Raw genomic sequence first — 22296 nt, 5'->3', positions numbered from 1 at the left:
TTTTTTTTCCCTGTGGCAATTGGGATTAAGTGACTTTGCCAGGTCACACAGTAAGTGTTAAGTGTCTGAGGCAGAATTTGAACTCAGGTTCTCCTGACTTCAGGGATCAGCTCAGCCATTTAGTGGTCCCTATGATTTTTCTTAAGTGCAATTTTGACCATGTTGCTCCTCCATCCTGCAAATTCCAAACACTCCCTATCAATCCTGTGATAAAATAGAAATCTTGTTTGGCTTTTGAAGCCCTTTATAATGTAGCCCCATTTTTCTTTCTAGCCTCATCATTCATTTCTCCTCTTTCTATGTTCGAGGTTCAACAAAACTGATTTCTTTGTTCCTCACTGTCTCAACATTTATGCACCGATCATCACTCATACCTGGAATGCATTTCCTCTTTACCCAGGGTCCAAACTCTCCCTTAAGAACTTCAGAACTTATTGCATGACATGAGAGACACTGGCAAAGGATCATCCAATATGATGTGCCTTCATCAGAAAAGATTCTGTGCTCTATGAGCAAAGCAGAATTGAAATAGCTCAAAAGAAATGTGAAATATGCAAAGTTGGAAAATACGCCCCAAATGTTCATATGGAGTACTTTTTCCCAACTTGTGACAGAATATTGTGACCTCATACTTCTTGGATCAGTCACAGTCAAACACACTGTAACTCGACTCTCACATAGTGAACTAGATAACCTGGAAGGTCTATTTTAAAATGTTATGCTCCATGACCTAATCAGGGACAGAGAGTACAAAAGGTTTTTATGTTAAATTCCTTGTTACCTTTCAAGAAGAAAGAGAAGGCGGCTCTTATTTTGTATAAAAGTTGGACTGAATTACTATGTCAAGGAGTAATCTCAGCAGAACATATTGTCTGATGCTCTTGGTTGGCTTTTATTGGGTATTTTCTGGTGCTAACTATATCCCTAGTGAAGTCTTAAGTACTGGACCTTACTGCTGTGCTTCATGAAGGTCTTACTGTTACTCTAGGGAAAAGTTGGATTTCATTGAGATTCTGCATTTGCAACTTATAAAGTTCACAGTTGGATGGATCGTTTGAGACGTGTCAAAGGCTGTAAAAGTAGGCTCATTTGCTCCTTGGGGTCAAGAAGAAATTAAAGAAGTATTATAAGAGGGCTATGCTGGGGCTTTTCCATGTGTGTATGTGAGCATGCATGCATGTGCATGGCCACATGCATAGTTTTAGGGTTCAGATATAGCTCTCATCATTTGAAAGCTGATTAATAATATACCACATACTGATCATTGAACTGTGTTTCTGTTTATGCTTCCTGAGCCCATGCCATTTGTCTAGCAAATGTTATCTGCCGGATTTCATAGGCTGGGAGTTGAAGGATATGAGAATAAATTAGAATCACTAGACTTTTCATGAATCAGAGTTGGAGTACCACTGTCCGGAAGATGATAGACTTAGAGAGGATATTATGGACTCTCATCCCACCTGGATGTTTCAGCAGCTCAAAACCAAATCACCACAAGAGTGCCTATGTTTTGGGGGTAACCCTCTGCTATATACTGCAGAACCATGAAGGACATCTTAATCAATATAATAAACCTGAGCAGAAATCTCTGACAAGGACTTATCTTACTTAAAAGCATCCACCAATGCAGAACTGACCATCTCTCAAGGCATCTCATTCCACTTTGGGACAGCCATAATTGTTAGGAAGTGTCTTTTTATATTGAACTAAAACTATTCTGCACCTTTCAGCCATTACTGCTAGTTCTGACCCTTTCTATCTTTGGGCCCACATTCAAAATTTATTGCCAAAGAGTATGTATACCAGGCTAAAAACCTCCATCATATTTGATTTTTTCCTCCTCTCTTTCATTCCTTATACCTGAAGTCACTTTAATTCTACTTTTTCAATGTATCTTGAATCTATTGATGACATTAATAGCTAACATTTATATAGCATTTACTATGTGCTAGAGATTGTACTGAGTACTCTATTATTACCTTATTTAATATTTACAACAACCCTGCAAAGTAGGTATTATCATTATCCCCATTTTGCAGATGATGAAACTGAGGCTACCAGAAGTTGTTTGTTTGATTTGCCCACAGCCACAAAGCTATTAAATGTCTAAAGCTGGATTGAACTCGGGTCCTCCTAACTCCAGATCCAGGACTTTTATGTACTATGCTACCTCACTACCCCAGTGCTCCCTACCATCCTAATTCAGTTTCTCCTCACTTCTCACCTAGACTATTGTAATAGTCTCCTAATTAGTCTCCCCATCGCCAATCATTTCCCCAGGTTTAAATCTATTCCACATATATTGCTAAGTTAATGTTTCTCACATATAGGGGTGGGTACTTTCCTTATTCAGATATCCATATTCTAGACCCAACCTATTGGGTCATATATTACAGCGGCCCTACATACTAGCCAGCAAATGTTCACTCTTCAAACTCTTTAGGGTTTTTGTCCTTTACTTACAGGGTTCTATCCTGAAAAGTTTTTCTTTCCATTTCCACTTGCTGAAATCTTATCCCATCTTTTAAGGCCCAGATCAAATGTCACCTATTCCTTTATGCAGTTCTTGTTTCTTTATGTAGCGTGTGAACACAGTGCATTTTGGAGAGATTGTTTTTTTGTTTTGTTTTGTTTTTCTTCTGATTAATCATCTAGTATTGCCTATTATAATTCTCTTTGTGGGTGTCTTATCTTGCCTATAAAACTAGAAACTTCCTCAGGGAAGACTTTGTCATCTGTTTTTTAATGCTCTACAGAGCCTATCACAATGCTTAGTAAATGTTTGCTGCCCATTTAATGAATTACTCTGGGCACATCATTTTCTCTCTCAAGACCTGTTTTCCCATCTGTTGAACTAGATAATCTTTTTTGGCTCTAAATTTCTATGTGTTGATAAGCAGAGGTACATTAGGTTAATCAGCAGCCAGTTATGGAAGAGCCTCTTTGCCAGTGCTATAACTAGGACAACTAGAGTTTTGTCTGAAGACTTCAGTGTGGGGGAGCACACTTTCCTGACCTGGTCTACTGGCCTGCTTTCCCCAGACTGCATGGTATATAACTGAATCTGTTCCCCTCTCTTGATGCTTCTGAATCTGATTGGAAAATGTTTATATGGGAAGGCACTGAAGGCAAAGGCTGGTCCATGCTTACTGAGGTGGGATGCTGAGACTTACTCTTGCTTCCAGTAAACTTTCCCTGGTGTCAGCTCACCAGAAGAAGGGTTCTAGGCTTCTGTCTCTCCCATACATGGCAGTGTCCTGGCTCCTTCAGAGTCCTCTGCCCTGAGATTCAGGTCTTTTCCTTCATTTATCCACTCCAAAAAACTTGAATTTCCTTTAGTTTCCAGAATGCCTAATAAAAGCTGTCAGTTGCCATTCATGACATGTTTCCTCTGAATCTTTTATTTCTAGTGATGACACCATTATTTTTCCAATCACTCAAAAGTCTGAGAAAGATCAATGGCATAATCAAAGTTCATTAGAAGCAATCCAGCCTCTCACTGTAATATTCATTCTGTCTCATTACTTGATAGCCAATCAGAGTTAATTGCCACCCTCTGGAATACCCACTTTTCCAAGGGCATTTAGGCTGTGAGCCCATCACTACGAGGGTCTTTGGCATTGAGAGTGTTATGGACTTCTTTTATTAAAATGTTAATCTTATTAATAAAATTACTAATTACCCCAAAATTATATCTCTCAAACTTTTAAATGTGACAGGACAGCTAGGTGGTGCAATGGGTAAGACTACTGAACCTGGAGTCAGAAAGATTCATCAAATATGGCAAATCACACAAATCTGTTTGCCTCAGTTTTTTCCTCTGTAAATGATCTGGAGAAGGAAATGGCAAACCACTCTAATATCCTTTAAAAAAAAAAAAATCCAAAATGAAGTGACAAAGAATTGGACACAACTGTACAACAACATTTAGGATGTAAGGAGCAAAATCTTACTCGTTATATTTTCTATTAATTGCCTTTTATAGCCTATAATTTTATTAAGATATATTTCACAATTGATCACAGTTTCCTGACCAATCCCCCACTGTATATGTGCATAAGTTCTATCTTCTGATAGAATCTAAATCCCTTGAAAGCAGAAACTTTCATTTTTGTCTAGCTCATAGCACAATGCCTAACACATAGTGATAATTATTGCTTTGAGCTTTAAGACTTGTAAAGGACTTTCAAGTATCTCATTTTATCCGACAACAACCCTGGGAGGAAATAGTCTTATTTCTGTTTTACAGATGAGGAAACTGAGGCAGACAGCAGTGGACTGCAAAGCTAATAAATGTTAAAAGTTGTATTTGAACTCTCCTTCCTGACTCCAGGTTTAGTAGTGGTAGGCATTTAATATAAATTTATTGATCATTTGACTCCTGACTATAAACTCAAACAGTTTATTGTCCTTTGAGGGCAGGGACTATTTTAACTTTTATTTTTTTTAGCTCCAGAGCCTAGCGCAGTCCTTAGCACTTAGTGAGTGTTTGACTGAGTGATACCATTTCTTACCTGTGGCAGATTTAAAGAAATGGTTTCTTTTCTGTGATTGTCGGGGAGGCCAGCAGATATATGGCTTCCTGGTTTCTGGAGGGATTAGTTAAGATAAGAGGACAGTGATTGGATCTTGGAGATGAGAACAATTTAGGATCTCAACCAACCCAAAGCTTGTCAGAGAGTGTGACAGAAGAGACAACCAAATATAAGCAGCTTTTCTAGCTTTACAACTTGAAAACATAGGGTTTAAAAGCACTAAAAGGGAAGAGGTCTAGTGCTTCCTTTCAATTTTTAACAGTTAACTTGGGAAATCTAGTACCTACATCTTGTATTCACAATGTTAAGGCCATAGCACTCCAGTTTCAAAATTATGTTTATTGATCTCCCCAAACTCCTTTCCACTTACACAGTGCCCCTATTCATTGAGTCCCTACTTCCCTTGTTAATCTGTGTTCCTGTCAGTTTTCCCTTCAGTTGAGAAGGATAATTGGGGACTCCACTCTTCATTGTGACAAGGTAAACATTCCTGAGGACAGTGGGATTGAAGGGAATGGAACTTCTCCTTCTCCTGACCCCAGAGGTGTCTAGCTGAAGTTCGGTGGCAAAGCCTCCCCTTCTGTCTCCCATGGAAGTCCTGAGCATTGCTGTAGTCTGCTACAGTGTCAGAGGGATTTCTGAAACCTATCCCTTCTCACTGCACAAGACATTTAGAGATTCAAGTGTTAATCCACCCCTGGATAATCTTCATGAACCATAACAGTGGGGCCCTACTTCAAAAGGATTGGTTTATGGAGGCCCCAAGGCAGGGATCCACACTTGGCCAATTGCAATTGCCCTATTGGTCTTGAAGCAGGACTTGGCTGACTGCAACCACAGACCCTACAGAGTTGTAGCATCCCTCCTTCCCCCAAGGTCAGATAGTTCTGTCTACTAGTTTTGGGATCATTTCCCCAGTGAGCTTTTCTCTGGAAACCATAGTGGAGAGAGCCTTGGGGTCTAAAACAGGAGACCTGAGTTTGAAAAGTCCCAGTTTTATTTTCCCTAGCTGTGTGACCCCTGATTGGGCAAAACATTTCCCATCTCTGGAGCTCCATTTCTTCATTTTTAAAATAAGGGAAGTTGGACTGGATGCTTTTAATGTACCATGAGAAGCAGTCCATGATTCCAAGCTCTGAAGGCTCTTGTGTATGTGTATGTTTGTGCATACTATTGCTCTGGTCCACAATGATTTTCAATAGTAGGAGGGAGGATCTTGGGATAAATACTGCATTTTAGTGAGATCCAAGTGTGAAGCCTGAATCCCACACTGTAAACACCACAATTACACCTCTGACTTCATAGGTAAGAAGAGCCTGGCTTTTAAAGAAAATTTGGCTCCTTCACAATGGGTGGCTGGCTCTCTCTGTCCACTTCTTTATAAATAAAATGAAAATCCCTCTTGGGTTCACTCTTTAGTAGGTAGGCCTTGATGTGATGGGGAAGGGAATCATCTGCCAGCTGGAAGCACTTGCCATCCACCAGGACAAAGAGTCTGTGGTCTTGGGGCTGGGCTACTTCGAATTTCTCCGCACATTGGGCTCTCAACTGCTCAGCCAAAGTGTCTGACTTGGATGCCAGTGTCCGGGCTTGGTTGTCCGGCTCCAGAAAGGAGATGCAGATGAAGTCCTGAAAAAAAAAAAAAAAAAAAGGATTCATGGTCAATGTCTTACCTGGGGTGGGAGGAAAGGAGAAAAAACAAGTGACTTATTTTTACAATGCTTTAAGATTCGCAAAGTGATATTTTTATATATTATCTCATTTGATCCTTACAATAACTCTCAAGGCAGGCACTATTGTAATCCCATTTTACATTTGAGGAAGCTGAAGCAGACAGAGATGAAGTGACATGTTTAAGGTCACTCAGTTAGCAAGAATCTAAGGCAAGATTTAAACTCAGCTTTCAAATTTAACACTATGGGCTGACCCCATCTAATGATCCCTGTGCTTAAACAGGATTATTCTATCTTCTGGACCCAGGGAATTTGATAGTAGCTATGGCCTGATCTGCTGCTCCATAAATCCTATGATCAGATTCTTGGAGGAATGTCCAGGAGTGGTCCTGTGTGATGTCTCCATGTTACCATGTTCAGAGTTTCTAAAATTCAGCTAGCTGTGATCTTTGGATTACCTTGTTTGTGCTACCCCTTGCAGTCTGGACAGTGTGGACAGCCTATGGATGCTTAAGATGATTAAAATAATGTTTTTAAATGCACATGATAAAATGCATAGTGTTAGCAAAATTGTGAACTGATTCAACTATTCTGGAGAGAAGTTTGGAATTATGCTCAAAGGATAATCAAACTATATACCTTGTGATTCAGCAATACCAGCATTAGGTTTGTATACAAAAGAGATCATAAAAAAGGGAAAATGACCTACATATTCAAAAATATTTATAGTAGTTCTTTTTGCTGTGGCAAAAAAAAAAAAATCTTGGAAATTGAGAGGATGCCCATCAACTGGGGAATGGCTGAACAAGCTGTGGTATATGAATGTAATAGAATATTATTATGCAGCAAGAAATGATGAGCAGGTGGATGAGAAAAAAAAATGTAAAGAGTTATATGAACTGATGCCAAGTGAAATGAGCAGAACTAGGAAAACATTGTACACAATGACAGAAATATTGTGTGATGATCAACTATATATGACAATGATTCAAGAGAATTACAAAGGATTCATGATGGAAAATGCTATCCATATCCAGAGAAAAAAGTATGGGGTCTGAACAAAGACAGAAGTATAGTATTTTCATTTTCTTTATTTTTTTCTTTTCCTTTTTTTGTCTATCTCTTCTTTCACAATTGTGATTAATATGGAAATATATTTTACATGACTGTACAAATATAACCTATATCAAATTGCTTACCATTTTTGAAAGGGGGACAAAAGGAAGGGAGAAAAATTTGGAACTCAAATTTTTGTAAAAATGAATATTAAAAATTGTCTTTCCATATAAATGGAAAAATACCATTTAAAAAGATAAAATGCATAGGATTATAAAAGAAATCAAATAATGAAATGTAATTATAAAAAAAGATTCATGGACTGAAGGTTAAGAGCTCCTCTGCCTCAGATAAGAAAACAATTGATTCAATCCTTTCAATTTGTAGAAAAGGAAATAATCTCAGAAAAATTAAGTGACTTGCATAAGATCATTACAAGCAACAGAGCTTGGATTTTGGTAAAAAAAAAATTTTACTTTCTTTTTTTTTTTCTTCTTCTTCTTCTTTTTTTTTTTTAAAGGCTGGAGTTAAGTGACTTGCCCAGGGTCACACAGCTAGGCAGTGTTAAAAGTCTGAGACCAAATTTGAACTCAGGTCCTCCTGAATTCAAGGCTGGTGCTCTATCCACTGCGCCACCTAGCTGCCCCTTTTCTTTTCTTTTTTACTTAGATAAAGCAGCAGAGCTATACTTTCCTATATTTATATTCTCTTTATATATTTTTTTAAGACACTGATATTCTGAGCCTAAATTCAAGAATTAGGAAACTGATTTCCAGTTCCATTTGTGTCACTTTCAGGAAATCATCTTCCTTTCTAAGTGCTTCTGTTTCCTTTGTAAAATGGCAGGGTTGGATTTGATGGTCTCTAAAGCCCCTTCTACTCAACATTCTAAAACCTTATTTTATTCTCTCTCAAAATACTCATTCATTAAGCATCTATTTGTGAAAAGCATGGGACGTGAGAGTTTGTACAGGCTTGCAAATAGGTAAGGCATATATTATTATATCCTCATTCTTTAGATGAGGATTTTGAAGGCCTACAGAAATAACTTGCCTAGTGTCATACACACCATTACTGGCAGGGGTACTACCTTGGCCTTGTTTAGGATGCTTACTACTGGATGTTCCAACATTCACTCATTCATTCAGTTGGAATTGTGGGGAATATATGGAGCATCAGTGGGCAAGATCCCCATGGATCACTGGTCAAATACTCAAACACCTCCGAAGATGTGATACTTGTAGAGATCACGAAGCAGTCTCTTAATATAGGTTTTTAAAGTGATGATTGGGTAAATACATTTCCTTGGTAGAGTGGTAAATCTTTATGCCCTCTAGTGGACAATGGCCATAACTAGCTTTCTGTGTATCTGAAGGTAATTTTAAAAAGATCCTACTCAGTTCTTGACTTGCTCAGTCCCTTTAGTGATATGATAGAGGACTATCTACAGAGCTTCTTCTCAGGACCAAATTAGAAACCCTTCTCTTCAGCTTTCACTCAATTATTCACTTCATTAACGTATCTACTTCCTTCTTTGGTTGATTTGTTGGTTTACTGAACAAGACACTGCCTTGGGTAAGAAGTGGAACAGAGAAGTAGAATGCAAGTTCCCTGGATCTTCAGGAATTTTTAGTATAATTGATGAAGATAAAGGAGATCAACACGAAATACTCAGTGATCCAAACATAGCACTTTCTTCTTTATAAAATTGATTTGTATAAAATCTGTATGTGATCTATCACTGGCATTACTTTTCAGAGAAAAGACACTGATGGTCTACATTTCCTATCTTAAATTGAGTTAAGGTGGGAAAGTTGTGGTAAAAAGATCCTTCCTTCTCTAATTTTCCTGATCACCGGCCACTGCTGGGCCATTAGGCCTTCTAGTGAGTCACATGAAAGAAAGTTTTGTTAGGGATTGGAAGAATGAAGTAAAGGACAAAATATTTAAACTCATCTGAGAAAAGAAAAATAGAAAAGGACAGAGCATGACTTAAGCAAAAAAATATTTTTAAAATTGTCTCAATTTCTCCAAGTTCCCTTTTCTTTTTTAAATTCTTTTTTTTATTCTGAATTTAATGAACACTAAAACAATCCATATACAAAACAAGATAGGAAAAGACCATTTTATGTGAAACCACAAATATTTTATTTAAATATATATTTTTTAAATTAAATATTTTGTTGTTGAGTCATTTTTTAGTTGTGTCTGACTCTTTGTGACCCCATTTGGGGTTTTCTTGGCAAAAATAATGGAGCAGTTTGCCATTTTCTTCTCCAGCTCATTGTACAGATGAGGAACTGAGGCAAATAGGGTTAAGTGACTTGCCCAGGATCATCTAGCTATTAAGAGTCTGAGGCTAGATTTGAATTCAGGAGGATGAGTCCTCTAGATTCTAGGCCTGGCATTCTATGCACTGAGCTACCCTAGATTTTTTAATATCTCTGTGTGTGTGTGTGTGTGTGTGTGTGTGTGTATGCCTGTATAAACTGAGCATGTTACTTTCAAAGCTGTCTGGTTGGTGTCTAGGTGGAGATGATTTCCCTTTGTCCAGATGTTTGAGGCTGCTGAGTCTTAAGATCAAGCCACATTCTCTTCAGGGAGGAGCTAAAGACATAGCCAACCTCCTCATTAAACAGGTATCAATCAAGGTTGAGTTTCATGAATCAGGGGAGTTCTCCATCAAAAAGACACAAGCTGATTTAACATGATTCAGAGCTTCCCTTTATGTCTTTGGTAACAGAAAGAAATAAATGAGAATCAATTTATTGATTATTAGCCTAATTAATACATTGATTATTAATTACATGGAAACTCTAACTCTTGGGGACTTTCATTCCTAATATATGTGATATCCCAGTTTTAAAATTTTCATTTTGGTAGACTTTCACCTCATCTGATAAGATAAAACCTAAGAGTTTGGAATTTGGAGTTGGAAGAACTATTTATGACTGACAACTGGGACCACTAAAACAAAAACATAAAGACTGAGATACCACACAACATTTTAGAGAAGTAACTATTCTTTTTTTTTTTTCCTTTTTTCTGAGACAATTGGGTTTAAGTGACTTGCCCAGGGTCACACAGCTAGGAAGTGTTAAGTATTTGAGACTAGATTTGAACTAGGGCCCTCCTGATTTCAGGGCAACTACCTTCTATGACAAGATATTAGACAAAACTAACCAAATGCTGTCTACTTTGCAACTCTCATCCCAGATCTGATACCAATTAGCTATGGGATCTTGAGCAAATAACTTCATTACTTTTAAGCCTCATTTTCCTCATCTGTAAAATGGGGCCAGTGACATATTACCTAACCTCATATAGCAATCTTTATAAAAATGTATGATTTTGAAATGTCAACTATAGTCATCTTATAAATATTTTATATATATATAAATATGTAAATATTTTATAACTGTTTCATTGAGTGCTTGTGAAATATAAGCTATAATTATAGTACTTTTTACTCTTCTTGGTTTTATGTTTTACAGTTATTTATGTATGTGACATCTTCACTAGATTTTAAGCTCCTTCAGGTCAGGAAACAGAGTTTATTTAATTTTAGTATTTTGTATATTGTCCTGTATATGGTGAACTTTTAATCATTTTTAAAAATGAAGTATTGAAATAAATAAGATATTTACATTTTACTGTGAATGCCCACTATTCTGTTTTGTGTCCTGAGTATCTATTGTCAAGTTTCTCTGCTTTTATGAAACTTAGCTATGACAAGATTGATCTGAGAGGCCTTGCACCGGCCCCTCATAGTTGCCTTGTGGGTCAGGAGCTGTGTTCTAGATAGGAAATCTTTCTTGAATCAAATAAAAGATAACTGCCATCATACCCCATCATACTTGGAAGGAATGTCTGGACTGTCAATTGTAGCCACCTTGTCAGACCACTCACCTGCACGGATGAACGAGAGGCTCGGGCCTTGTTAAGGGTCCGGCGACGTTCCCAGCGGTGGATGGAATCCTGTACCTCCACACTCAGCTGCCTTGTAACAGTGATCTTGTCATAGTTCTTGATGTGTTCCAGGGCCCCATAGGTCGTGGTGAGATAGTAGGAACCTACCAGAACAAGAGGAATCCATTAATAAACAGATAGGGTAGGATTTGCTGGTGGTTGGGTGGGCAAGGAGGAAACAAAGACATAGTTCCTGAAACTCAATGCACAGATTTAAGACCTATTTCTCCATGAATATTACCATCAATTTTTGAATATATAAGTTGAGGGAACGGAAGAGAATTACTTTCATCTTTGAAGACCATGGAAAGAATCAAGGAACCTGGACTCAAGAGTCTTGATTCTTCTACTATCTTGAGCAAATCACTTCAGTGCTTAGAATCTCAGTTGCTTCATCTATAAAATAGGGAAAAATGGTCCTTGAGTGTCTACCCTATAGAACTGTGGTAAGGATCAAATGGATTCAACTTAATTCAATAAATATTAAGTGCTTGCTATGTACAGAGCATTGAGTTAGGTGCAGGTAGAAACACAGAAAACTGTAATGTACAATCTTACATCATAAATGCCTTAGACTTACAAAACAAATTGATACATGAGATTTTAAGGGGAAAAGACATTACAGATGAGGATTCATGGGAAATTTTTTGGAGGAAGTGGAATTTGATCTATCCTTGAAAATTTAGGTAAGCATCAGCTAAGGAGGCTGGATACACAAATTGTGGAACTCAATCATTATAATCAGTCACTACAAAGACTAACAATTCCTTCTCTCAAGGAATTTATATTTTATTGGGAAGATATGTGTACATATGTAAGAACATGTAAAATATATATGTTTATACATGCATATTTAAAATAGATACTTGGTTGGCAAAGCATTGGATATAATTAAGTTAATTTAGCTAGTATTATAATTATTATTATAGTAGTACTGTCCAAACATGAACAAATGATAACTCTCCAGATGTTTAAGTTTGTTTTTATTTCTTTAAATAGTGTTTTGTAGTTGTGTTCATATAATTCTTGTGTGTATCCTGGTATCTAAATTACCAATATTTTAGATATTTTTAAATATTTTGAGGAAAATTTACTTTTCTATCTATTCTTTTGTTAGTAATATGCTGAAAGGTTGATGATTTTGTGTACTTATTTTATAGCTACTTTATTTGTTATTAATAACTTTTAAAATTCAAGTATGTTTTTGTATATAAAAATTATTGATTTCCGCTAGATCTATTTTGCTACCTTCTTCCCTTTTATAGGCAAGTTCATTCCATTCATTATTATGATTATTAATTATGAATTTCTCTTCATCACTTCTGTTAATTTTTTGTCTTTTTCTCTCATTACCCTTTTTACACAGAATAAAGGGGTGGAGAAAGAGAAGGACTTTGATTTAAAAAAAGAAAAGTAGTATTCTATAACTGAAGTGTTCTGTTTCTACTCCTTTGGGATTCCTCTTTCACCAAGGCTGGATATTGATCTCCTAGTTCTTACATTTTCTTTTTCTCTTTTACTTCTCCTTTTATGAACAGTTCTATGAAGTTGAAGTTATTTTGTTTGTGACTATTCCCTACAGAATTCTACTTTCCCTCTTATTCCCTTCCCTTACACATATCCAAATCATTGATACTTTTCCTGTTGAATGTAATGTATTTCTATACCAAATTCTCTCTCTCTCTCTCTCTCTCTCTCTCTCTCTCTCTCTCTCTCTCTCTCTCTCTCTTTCTCTCTCTCTCTCTCTCTCTCTCTCTCTCTCTCTCTCTCTGTTCAATCCTTTTTATTTTAAAGTGAGCTTATTAGATGCTTCTTTCCTTTACCCTTTCTCTATGTTTATATATTTTTTCCTTTATGTATTCCATTCATGTAAAATAGTAGTTTCTCCTCCCCTCTTCCTCCTTTTCTACTGACTCTCTACACCTTCTCTTTTTTTTCCCCCATATTAAATTTGATTCTGAATGTAGTTAAAAGGTATAGATGAAGATGGGAGGACATTCAAAGACACACAAGGGTGTTCTCTAGCCAGTTCATATGGGGGTCTAGAAATATTTTAACTAATTATTTAATGTCAGCATTTGTATTTTAGAAATTGGTAAAGACTACAAATTAGAGCCTCATGTATTGCTTTGTTGATTGCCTAGACTTAAGAAAATGATGGGGGAAAATTTAGTAATGATATTTAGATTTTAAAAAGTGTGTCTTAGGTGAGTGAGACATCGGTCTGAATAGGTTGGACTGAGTTGGAAAGCCAAGAGACCTGCTCCTTGCCTTCCAACAAGCTTCTGGTGGGGTCAGCTCTGGTCAAGCCCTGTGGGCATCCCTTGGGATTCTCTTGACAGTGAGGGTCAGCCAGGATGTTGCAGGGGAATTGGGCCATGTTGCAGTATGAAGGACCAGTGCTGAGGATATGAAAGATGGCCCAAAAAAGTATTTATAAGCAAAAATGACCTGCTCCCTATAGGAAGACAAAATTCAATTTTGAAAACCTCTCTATACAACTGAGAACAAAGAAGCTGATTTAATGTTGAAGGATCTTGCAAAGAAATATTCAGACAAGTTAGAATGCTGTAAAAATGAAAATGAAAATAAAAAATTGAAGAAATATGAGTGTAAAGTAATTGAATGTGGAAAAGGAAATGAAAATTTTAAAACCACAGATGTTGCCACAATTGAGATATTCTTGTTCCAAATTAAGATAAAAGTTTATTGAAAACCAAACCACATCACCAGCAAAGAACTTAGATCACAAATAGCTGTAACCTTTAGATTTCAAGAAAACTATGCTATGCTATAATAGTTACAAATATGAAGCAACTTCAATTAGTAAAAATCCTGGAAAAGCAAGTATGTAAAAGATATGATGTTTGAACTCGAGTAATCAGAAGATCCTGGAAGAAATCTTCAGGAAGAACTAAATCAAAAGGAAGCTGACAAAAAATGAAAACAAATAGAGAAAAATATTGGCACAGAGAGCTGAAGCTGTGAATCCTGAAATAATTCCATTTTAGAAACAGCTAAGCAGACAGATCAATCAAAATATCCACAGAAGAAGAAAAAAAATCTTATTTTAGATATAGGATGGTGCAGTGGATACAGTGCTGGGCCTATAGTTAGGAAGACTCAACTTCCTGAATTCAAATTCAACCTAGACACTTACTAGATGTGGGGTCCTGGGCAAGTAACTTAACTCCATCTGCCTCAGTTTCCTTATCTGTCAAATGAGCTGGAGAAGAAAATGTCAAACCACTTTGCCAAAAAAAAAACCCCAAAAAACCCAAAAACAAAAACCAAAAAACAAAACCTAAATGAGGTCAGGAAGAGTTGAACACAACTGAAAAATAACTCAGCAACAAGTCATGAAAAGAGTAGCACGTTTCTAAAAAGGAACGAATATGCAATAATAGTGCATAGTCTGCATGATGCTGATAAATACTGCTGTGAATGATGCAGAGAATTGTTGGATACAATAGACAATTATGCAATATGTCAGCTAGATATAGTGTGGTATTGTTTCCATTGGGGACAGTGAGAATGCTTTGATGATGCAGAAAAAAAAAAAAAAGCTAAATATGGCTCCAAAGTGCTTTAAAAACTACTATGAGAAAAACCACCAAAGACCAATTCATATAAAAGGAAATTATGTGAGAAAGAAGGTACTTGTTTTAATGAATAAGAAACTATCATAGTAGCAATGAGGAGAAGCTTCTGAATATTTTAATAAGGCACAGCAACTCTATGAAGAACTTTTTATAGATCTTCGAAAACACTTAGGAAATGGTTGCTTAAGTAGAAATAATAGGAAATTTGGGGAAAAGTGACCATTTCATCTTAGAATTCATAATTAATGAGAGTAAAGTTAGTCTAGTCTGATTAATAGACTAAATGCCCCTCAGATTCTGCTGGTACTTCTAATGCCTCAATAGATGAAGATATGGAAAAAAGAAGCAAGCAATGAACAGTTAGGTCATATTCCAACACCCAAAGATTATTCTGACTCAATTCTAGAAGATAAAACATTGGTTATTGCTGAGTACTTATCCTACGGAGAAACTATACAATCAACAAGCCAGAAGAAATAGATGACATTGAAATAAGTACCTTGATTTTTTGCGTTTAAATTCTATCTATTTGGAACTCTAAACTTAAAAAAAAGTTAGAAAGTTGTTTTATCATGCAATTGGAGAAAGAAATAAAATTTTATATTTAAAAGATCCAGTAAAAACACAGTTTGTTACTTTGGGATTTTCTCTCGGGAAGCCTGGCTTGGTCTGAGGGCTTGTGATGGGAATGTGTATCATACTGCCACTCATAAGAGAACTAGATAACAAACTCTTTGAAAAGAATGGACTAATTGGCTCATGCTGCAAAAGAAGCTTTCTCCTTGGCAAGAGGAAACCCAGAGGAAGCACTCAAAATTCTTCTTATTCTGACTCAGCTGTGGTGGCTACATGATGCAGATCCTCAGACTAGCAACTAGCAGAGACATGTTTCTCAAGTCAATATTAACAAGTTGGTATACATCGATTTTGAAGCTGAGACAGTAAAGGCAACTCTTGGAGTATTTAATAGAAATGTTCAGCTGCTCATAATGGAAAAACTCTTCCCCAGACTTACAAATACTATCTGAAGATTCTTCTTCAACAGAATCAACAAAATCCCCCTCAGATTCTGCTGGTACTTTTAATGCCTCAATAGATGAAAATATGGAAAAAAAGAGGCAAGGAATGAACAATTAGGTCATATTCCAACACCCAAAAATTATTCTGACTCAATTCTAGAAGATAAAACATTGGTTATTGCTGAGTACTTATCCTATGGAAAAACTATTAAATCAACAAGCCAGAAGAAATAGATGACATTGAAATAAGTACCTTAATTTTTTGCATTTAAATTCTATCTATTTGGAACTCTAAACTTAAAAAAAAGTTAGAAAGTTGTTTTATTTTGCAATTGGAGAAAGAAATAAAATATTATATTAAAAAGATCCAATTAGTCCATTTATTTCTTTAAAAAAAAAAAGTGTGTCTTGAGTAAGTTTTTCCCTAGAGAGTTGGATGTCAAGCATCTATCAGCACAGGGCACACGTCTTGTAGTGAAAAGCATACTATAGGTATTCAAAACCCTGCTTTTGTTTTTAAAGAAAAGCTAAACATGTTTAACCTGTATTGAATTACTTGCTGTCTAAAGTAGGGGGAAGGTAGGGAGAAGGGAGAACAATTTGGAACAAAAGGTTTTGCAAAGGTGAATGTTAAAACTATTTTTGCATGTATTTTAAAAACTAAAAAGCTATTATTATAAAAAAAAAAAACAAACAAACCAAAAAAATCTTTTGCTTTTGCTATGTCCAAGATCATAAGAAAAAAAATTAAAGTTATTCCCTAAGGGAAAAAAAGAAAAGGAAAAGCTATTCTGTATCTGATTCTAACACTTAGGAAATGGTTGCTTAAGTAGAAATAACAGGAAATTTGGGGAAAGTGACCATTTCATCTTAGAATTCATGATTAAATAGAGGAAAGTTGGGCTAGTGTGATTAACAGCCAAGAATGGAGGGGATCTAAATTCAAAGTACTTGGGACAGTTAGGTGACACAATGGTTAGAGCACCATCCCAGAAGTCAGGAGGACCTGAATTCAAATCTGATCCCAGACATTTAACCAAATGTGTGACCCTAGGCAAGTCACTTAACCCCAACTCGCCCAGCAAAATAAATAAATAAATAATTCGAGTTACTCTTAGAGACAATAAACAAGATTACATAGCCTAAAATTTTACAGGGAAAGTCAAGCCCATTATTGACAAGAAACATTTAAAAAAAAAAAAAAAAAAAAAAGAGAAAATTCTAAAGATGCAAAAAGGAAGAAAATTATTAAGGAAGAAAAGACCATGTTCAAATTTAAATAACATATAGAAGATGCCCTTACAGGTCATGGAAAATGTGTATAAAAATGAGGCATAATGATCTTATAAGAAAAGTATCTGGATTGTGAAAGCTTGGAAAGAATTTAGGATGAAAATGAACACTTAGGAAAACAAAAGGCTTTCTAAAAGTTATATTAGGGAAAAACAGAGGCATATAAAGATTTAGTACCAATGCTAGGGTGATATTAATGGATAATATAAGGTAAGAAAAAGTATTCAGTTCTTGTTTTCTTTACCAAAGGAATAATCTTTGTATTGGTAAGACCAGAACAGACTTTTGAGCTAAAATCTGATGTAGGTAAAGAGATTGAACACCTGGTCACAATTAATAGCTTCACTGACAATTGTCAAACATTGACAAGCAATTATTATCTGAAATGTTTTAATTCTAATATGGTAGAATTTGATAGATATAGCCCACATAAACAAAGTATCTTTGGGAAAAACGCTCAATAATTTTTGAGTCTAAAGTGATCCCTAAACCAAAATTTTGAGAAACATGTACTAACTAAGCATGAGATGACTTAAAGGGATAGTTTCCTTTGAGTAACTGAATGTATGTGGAAGAGATATGACCCAAAAAGAAAGAACTAGAAAAAGTGAGTGGATGTTGTAGAGAGGCGCATTTATAACTGATGTCAGGAAAAATTTCCTACTGAGAGCTATGCAAGAGAGGGCTGCCTGGGGAAGTAATGAACTCCCCGTCACTGAAGGACTCAGACTGGACGACCACTCATCAGCGACATTAAGGAGCAGATTATTCTGTGGGTGTGGGATGAATGGGAAGGCTTTTGAGATCCCTCCCCACCTGGAGATTTTATGACTTTCTGGACATTTGTCATCCTGCATAATTCTCAGGACCACTAGGTGGCAGGTTCCACCTCCTCAAATTTCTCAAGTTTCCAACTAACAGGATCATCCATGGGTTTCCAGATGGAAAGGTCCAGATAGATACGGCCCAAATGCCTTCATTTTACAGTTGAGAAACAGGCCTAAAGAGATTAATTGACTTGCCCAAGATCACACAGGTATCACACAGCAGAGCTAGGATCTTACCCAAGACCTCGGATGCTTTTTTTTTTTTCACTAATACAACTGCTTTTGAGGTGTTGAAAAGCAAAGAACTAGAAAGTTTATTAAAAGCCCTTGGTTCTGAGCAACATGGCAGCTTTGGCAGGGCCTAAGGGTTATGTGGCTTACAAGAGTTGTGAGGTCTTGTCTGATCTGCCTACCACCTCTTCTCCTCTGCCCAGTTCAACCAAATTATGTTGTATTAATTCAAATAAATGCATGTCTTAATTTAAAGAAGCTAGAGAGTTGGGCCTGGAGTCAGGAAGAGTCACCTCCCAACGCTGATTAGCTGTGTGACCCTGGGCAAGTCATGTAACCCATTTACCTTAGTTTTCTTGTCTATAAAATGAGGTGGAGGAGGAGGTGGCAAACCCCACCACTATTTTTGCTAAGAAAACTCCAAAAGGGATCATGAAGAATTAGACATGCTGAAAAACAACTCAACAACAATAGCAATGCATTTACAGCAGAAATGATCTGGGAAAAGCTTTCATCTTGGTGGCTTCCCCAAGAGCCAAAGGCCCCATGTCTGTATGGGAAACATATCAGAGTGTTCTTCAGATCACCCATGTTACACACTGTTTTCCCTAATAAGATTGCAAATCCCTTGAGGGTTAAGACTGTTTCATTTTCAAGTATCTGGCATACAGTAGGAACTTAATAAATGCTTGCTTGATTTTACTTCTTTCTGATATCTCTATATTTCAATACTTTTTTGATGTGAATTTTTTTTTTTGGAGGCTGGGGTTAAGTGACTTGCCCAGGGTCACACAGCTAGGAAGTGTTAAGTGTCTGAGACCAGATTTGAACTCGGGTCCTCCTGAATTCAGGGCTGGTGCTCTATCCACTGCGCCACCTAGCTGCCTCTATGTGGATTTTTCTTACACTGATAGAACAGAGCTTGCCTTTTGATAAGCATTTAATAGATACTGACTGACTACAACTCCTTTACTTAGTAGATAGGAACTGAGAATTGTCTGAAAAATTTACCACTCTTTAACAACAAAATCACGATCTTTCCAAGTATTGAAGAAGGAAGCCATAGTTAATCATACTCTCTACATGAAGCTGGGCTTTTTTGTAGACATACACATCTATTAAAGGGTATGCACTAAATGCCTCTCCTTGCCTTACCTATTGATTAGGATTAGCCAAAAATTATACTCTCCTAATATAGGCTTCTAAAACCTAAAATTACCTCTATGTTACTACAAGTCATCAGAGGAAGACTTTATAGGAGGACTGGCACCTCAGTATATCCTAAAAAGGGGGTAAGTTTGGAGAGGGGATTGCCTTCATGTATCTGAAAGAGCAGTAAATAATCCCTCATTTGAGAAGATAATAATTCTTGCTAACTGAAGATAAGTTACTAGATTGCTACCAAATTCCTAAACCAGTTTGGATCATGTTGTTCCCCTGGTCAAAAACTTCCAGTGTCTCCCTGGAGCATGGGCTCATTGGTTTAGCATTTAAAACCCTTCATAATTTACCAGCTTACTTTTCTAAGCTTGTAAACTGTTACTCTTCCTTAAGCATGCTCCATTCCAGTCACATTGGCCAACCTGCTCTTTCTTTTACACAATATTCCATATTTCATCTATATATCTTGGTACAGGTAGTCTCCCATACCTGGAATGTCCTGCTTTCTCCTCTGCTTCTTAGAATCCCAGGTTTCCTTCAAAGTTCAAAACACCTCTTACATGAACCCTTCCCTATATTACCATCACCTAGAGTTACCTCCCCAAATCAACTTGTATTTATTTTGTATTTACTTGTAGATGGAGATGCTGTTACCCCAGACAGGATATAATATCCTTAAGGTAGAGAATCTATCAATTTGTCTTTTTCTCCCTAGTATCTAGGTCAGTGCCTGGCACTGCTTAATAAAATACTTGCTGGTTGATTAATCTGTAAAATGAACTTAAGAATATTTTATCAACATAGACCAAATGATTTGTTCAAGCCTGTCCTAGTGCATTCTGCTAGTCTATAAAGAGGAAGAATACATCAGGGGAAAGCATCTGGGCACACAGTCACATGTCACCTTGACCTCTGTCCCAATGGATTCCTTTGGAACTCCATGTACCCCTCAACATGCCAGCACCATGACTGGAGCTGCTTCTGTCCTTTTATCTACAGAGCCTAGAACAGGTTATGCTCCAGAGACAACAAAAATAGTATTTATATAACACTTTAAGATTTGCAAAGTGCTTTGCCTTTGTTATCTCATTAGACCTTCAAGACAACTCTGAGAGGTAGGTACTATTATTATACTTATTTTACAAATAAGGGAAGTTAAGTGACTTGCCAAAATGTTTTTATTTATAAAATGATGGGGACTAAACTAGATGAACTCTAAGAGCTCTTTTAGATCTATGCACCTATAATCAAATAATAGCACTGTACTTTATATTTATTTATAATATATTTTAAAATGTTGATTGAATTAGTGCTGCCTGGTTGTAGGCTGGTTCCTGGGTTGGTGATTTAGATTGAGGCGGACCTGAGAAAGAAGATGGCTATACTCCAATGCTCATCACACCATGGTTGTCAAAAAATTCAAATGCCAAGGGCAGCTAGGCGGCGCAGTGGATAGAGCACCAGCCCTGAAGTCAGGAGGACCCCGAGTTCAAATTTGATCTCAGACACTTAACTTGTCCTAGTTGTGTGACCAGTCACTTAACCCCAAATGATTCGGGGGAAAAAATTCAAATGTTCTAAGTTATCATGGTAGGTTAGCAACAAGAAAGAGGCAGTACATTGAAAAGGATGCCATCTTAACTGTCAGAAAAGAAATATCTGAGGAGAAAAGACCTCCTTAGTTTTATATATTTAATAGGTAGAACACACTTTAGAAGTCATCTCCTCCAAAGCTTCTTAAACCCTATATGGAGTCATATAACTGAATATGAAGATTGCAAAAAATTTGGCAACCGTAAAAGGTATTCAATATTCTTCCAAGATTTAATTTTTTTATGTAATAATGAACAAGGGGATCTATTTCATTACTATGCAAATTTGCTTTTATCTTTAATAAAATGTAAAATTATATATATATATTTTTTTTTTTTTTTTTTTTTTTTTCCCCCCCTGAGGCTGGGGTCACACAGCTAGGAAGTGTTAAGTGTTTGAGACCAGATTTGAACTTGGGTCCTCCTGAATTAAGGGGTGGTCCTCTATCCACTGCGCCACCTAGCTGCCCCCCAAATAATTATTTTAAAATCAATTTCTTTATGATTTATTATCAGTAAATGTTTGATTTGTAAGCCTATTTTATATGCCTATATATCTGGGGTTGTATAAACATTTCTCAGGTGAAAAGGGGTCATGAATGGAAAAAGTTTAAGAAGCCCTGACTTAGCCTATGAAATCAAGGCTCAGAATAAAAGGGAAATTACATTCCCAAGATCATACTAATAGCAAAGCAGCAAAGCTAGACCCAAGTCTTGTGACTTTAAGACCTATGCTTTACTTTTTTATTTTTATTTTTTTAAACTATACCATACAGTGGCTGATGCTAGAGTTTTCTCAAGGTTGTAAAGTGAAGGCAAATGCCCTCATTTCTAAAGTGTTCCTTTGAACTGTTAAAGATAAAAGAAATACCATATTTGAATTGTATAGCCTAGTAAATTATATGGGCTGAAAATAGCAACAGATTAAAGCAGGGTTTAGATAATAGATTTATCTCCCCTAAAGCCCTCCTTATCTGATACCTCACATGTCATGTGGAGGTGACCCAGACCCATTCCAAGGAAGGATGTGGTTCAGTAGATTGTAGAAGAGTTAGAAGAATGAGCCAGATCAAAGATAGTGTATCTGTCACCTGATTACCAGTACAGATTAAGGATGATCACCGGGGCATGCATATAATGTGTTGTTGTTGTTCAGTCATTCTCATTCATGTCAGATTCTTTGTGATCCCCTTTGGGGTTTTCTTATCAAAGACACTGGAAGGGTTTGCCATTTTCTTCTCCAGCTAATTTTACAGATGAGGAAATTGAGGCAAAATGGATTATGTGATTTGTTCAGGGTCATACAGCTAGTAAGTGTCTGAGGTCGGATTGATTTGA

At 36.5% G+C, this 22296-nt stretch overlaps 1 protein-coding gene and 2 pseudogenes across 1 annotated transcript in view; 2 read left to right on the top strand and 1 right to left on the bottom strand.

Annotated features, from left to right (window-relative positions):
* Window positions 1-4854: 4854 nt before the first annotated feature.
* Window positions 4855-22296, bottom strand: part of RIN3 (Ras and Rab interactor 3) — a 157052-nt gene continuing 139610 nt past the window's right edge. Inside the window, exons 9-10 of the mRNA XM_074289651.1 lie at window positions 11174-11337; window positions 4855-6164 (exon numbers count right to left, since the gene is read on the bottom strand). Of these exons, the coding sequence (XP_074145752.1) occupies window positions 5859-6164; window positions 11174-11337 (470 nt within the window). The 3' untranslated portion in view covers window positions 4855-5858. The remainder of the gene's footprint in view (window positions 6165-11173; window positions 11338-22296) is intronic.
* LOC141555665 (NEDD8 ultimate buster 1 pseudogene) lies at window positions 13644-15054 on the top strand (annotated as a pseudogene).
* Window positions 15188-16088, top strand: LOC141555620 (NEDD8 ultimate buster 1-like; annotated as a pseudogene).

The sequence above is a fragment of the Sminthopsis crassicaudata genome, chromosome 2 (assembly GCF_048593235.1).
Source record: "Sminthopsis crassicaudata isolate SCR6 chromosome 2, ASM4859323v1, whole genome shotgun sequence".
NCBI lineage: Eukaryota > Metazoa > Chordata > Mammalia > Dasyuromorphia > Dasyuridae > Sminthopsis > Sminthopsis crassicaudata.
Note: the sequence above shows the minus strand (reverse complement) of the source record. Positions and strands in the feature narration are given on the sequence as shown.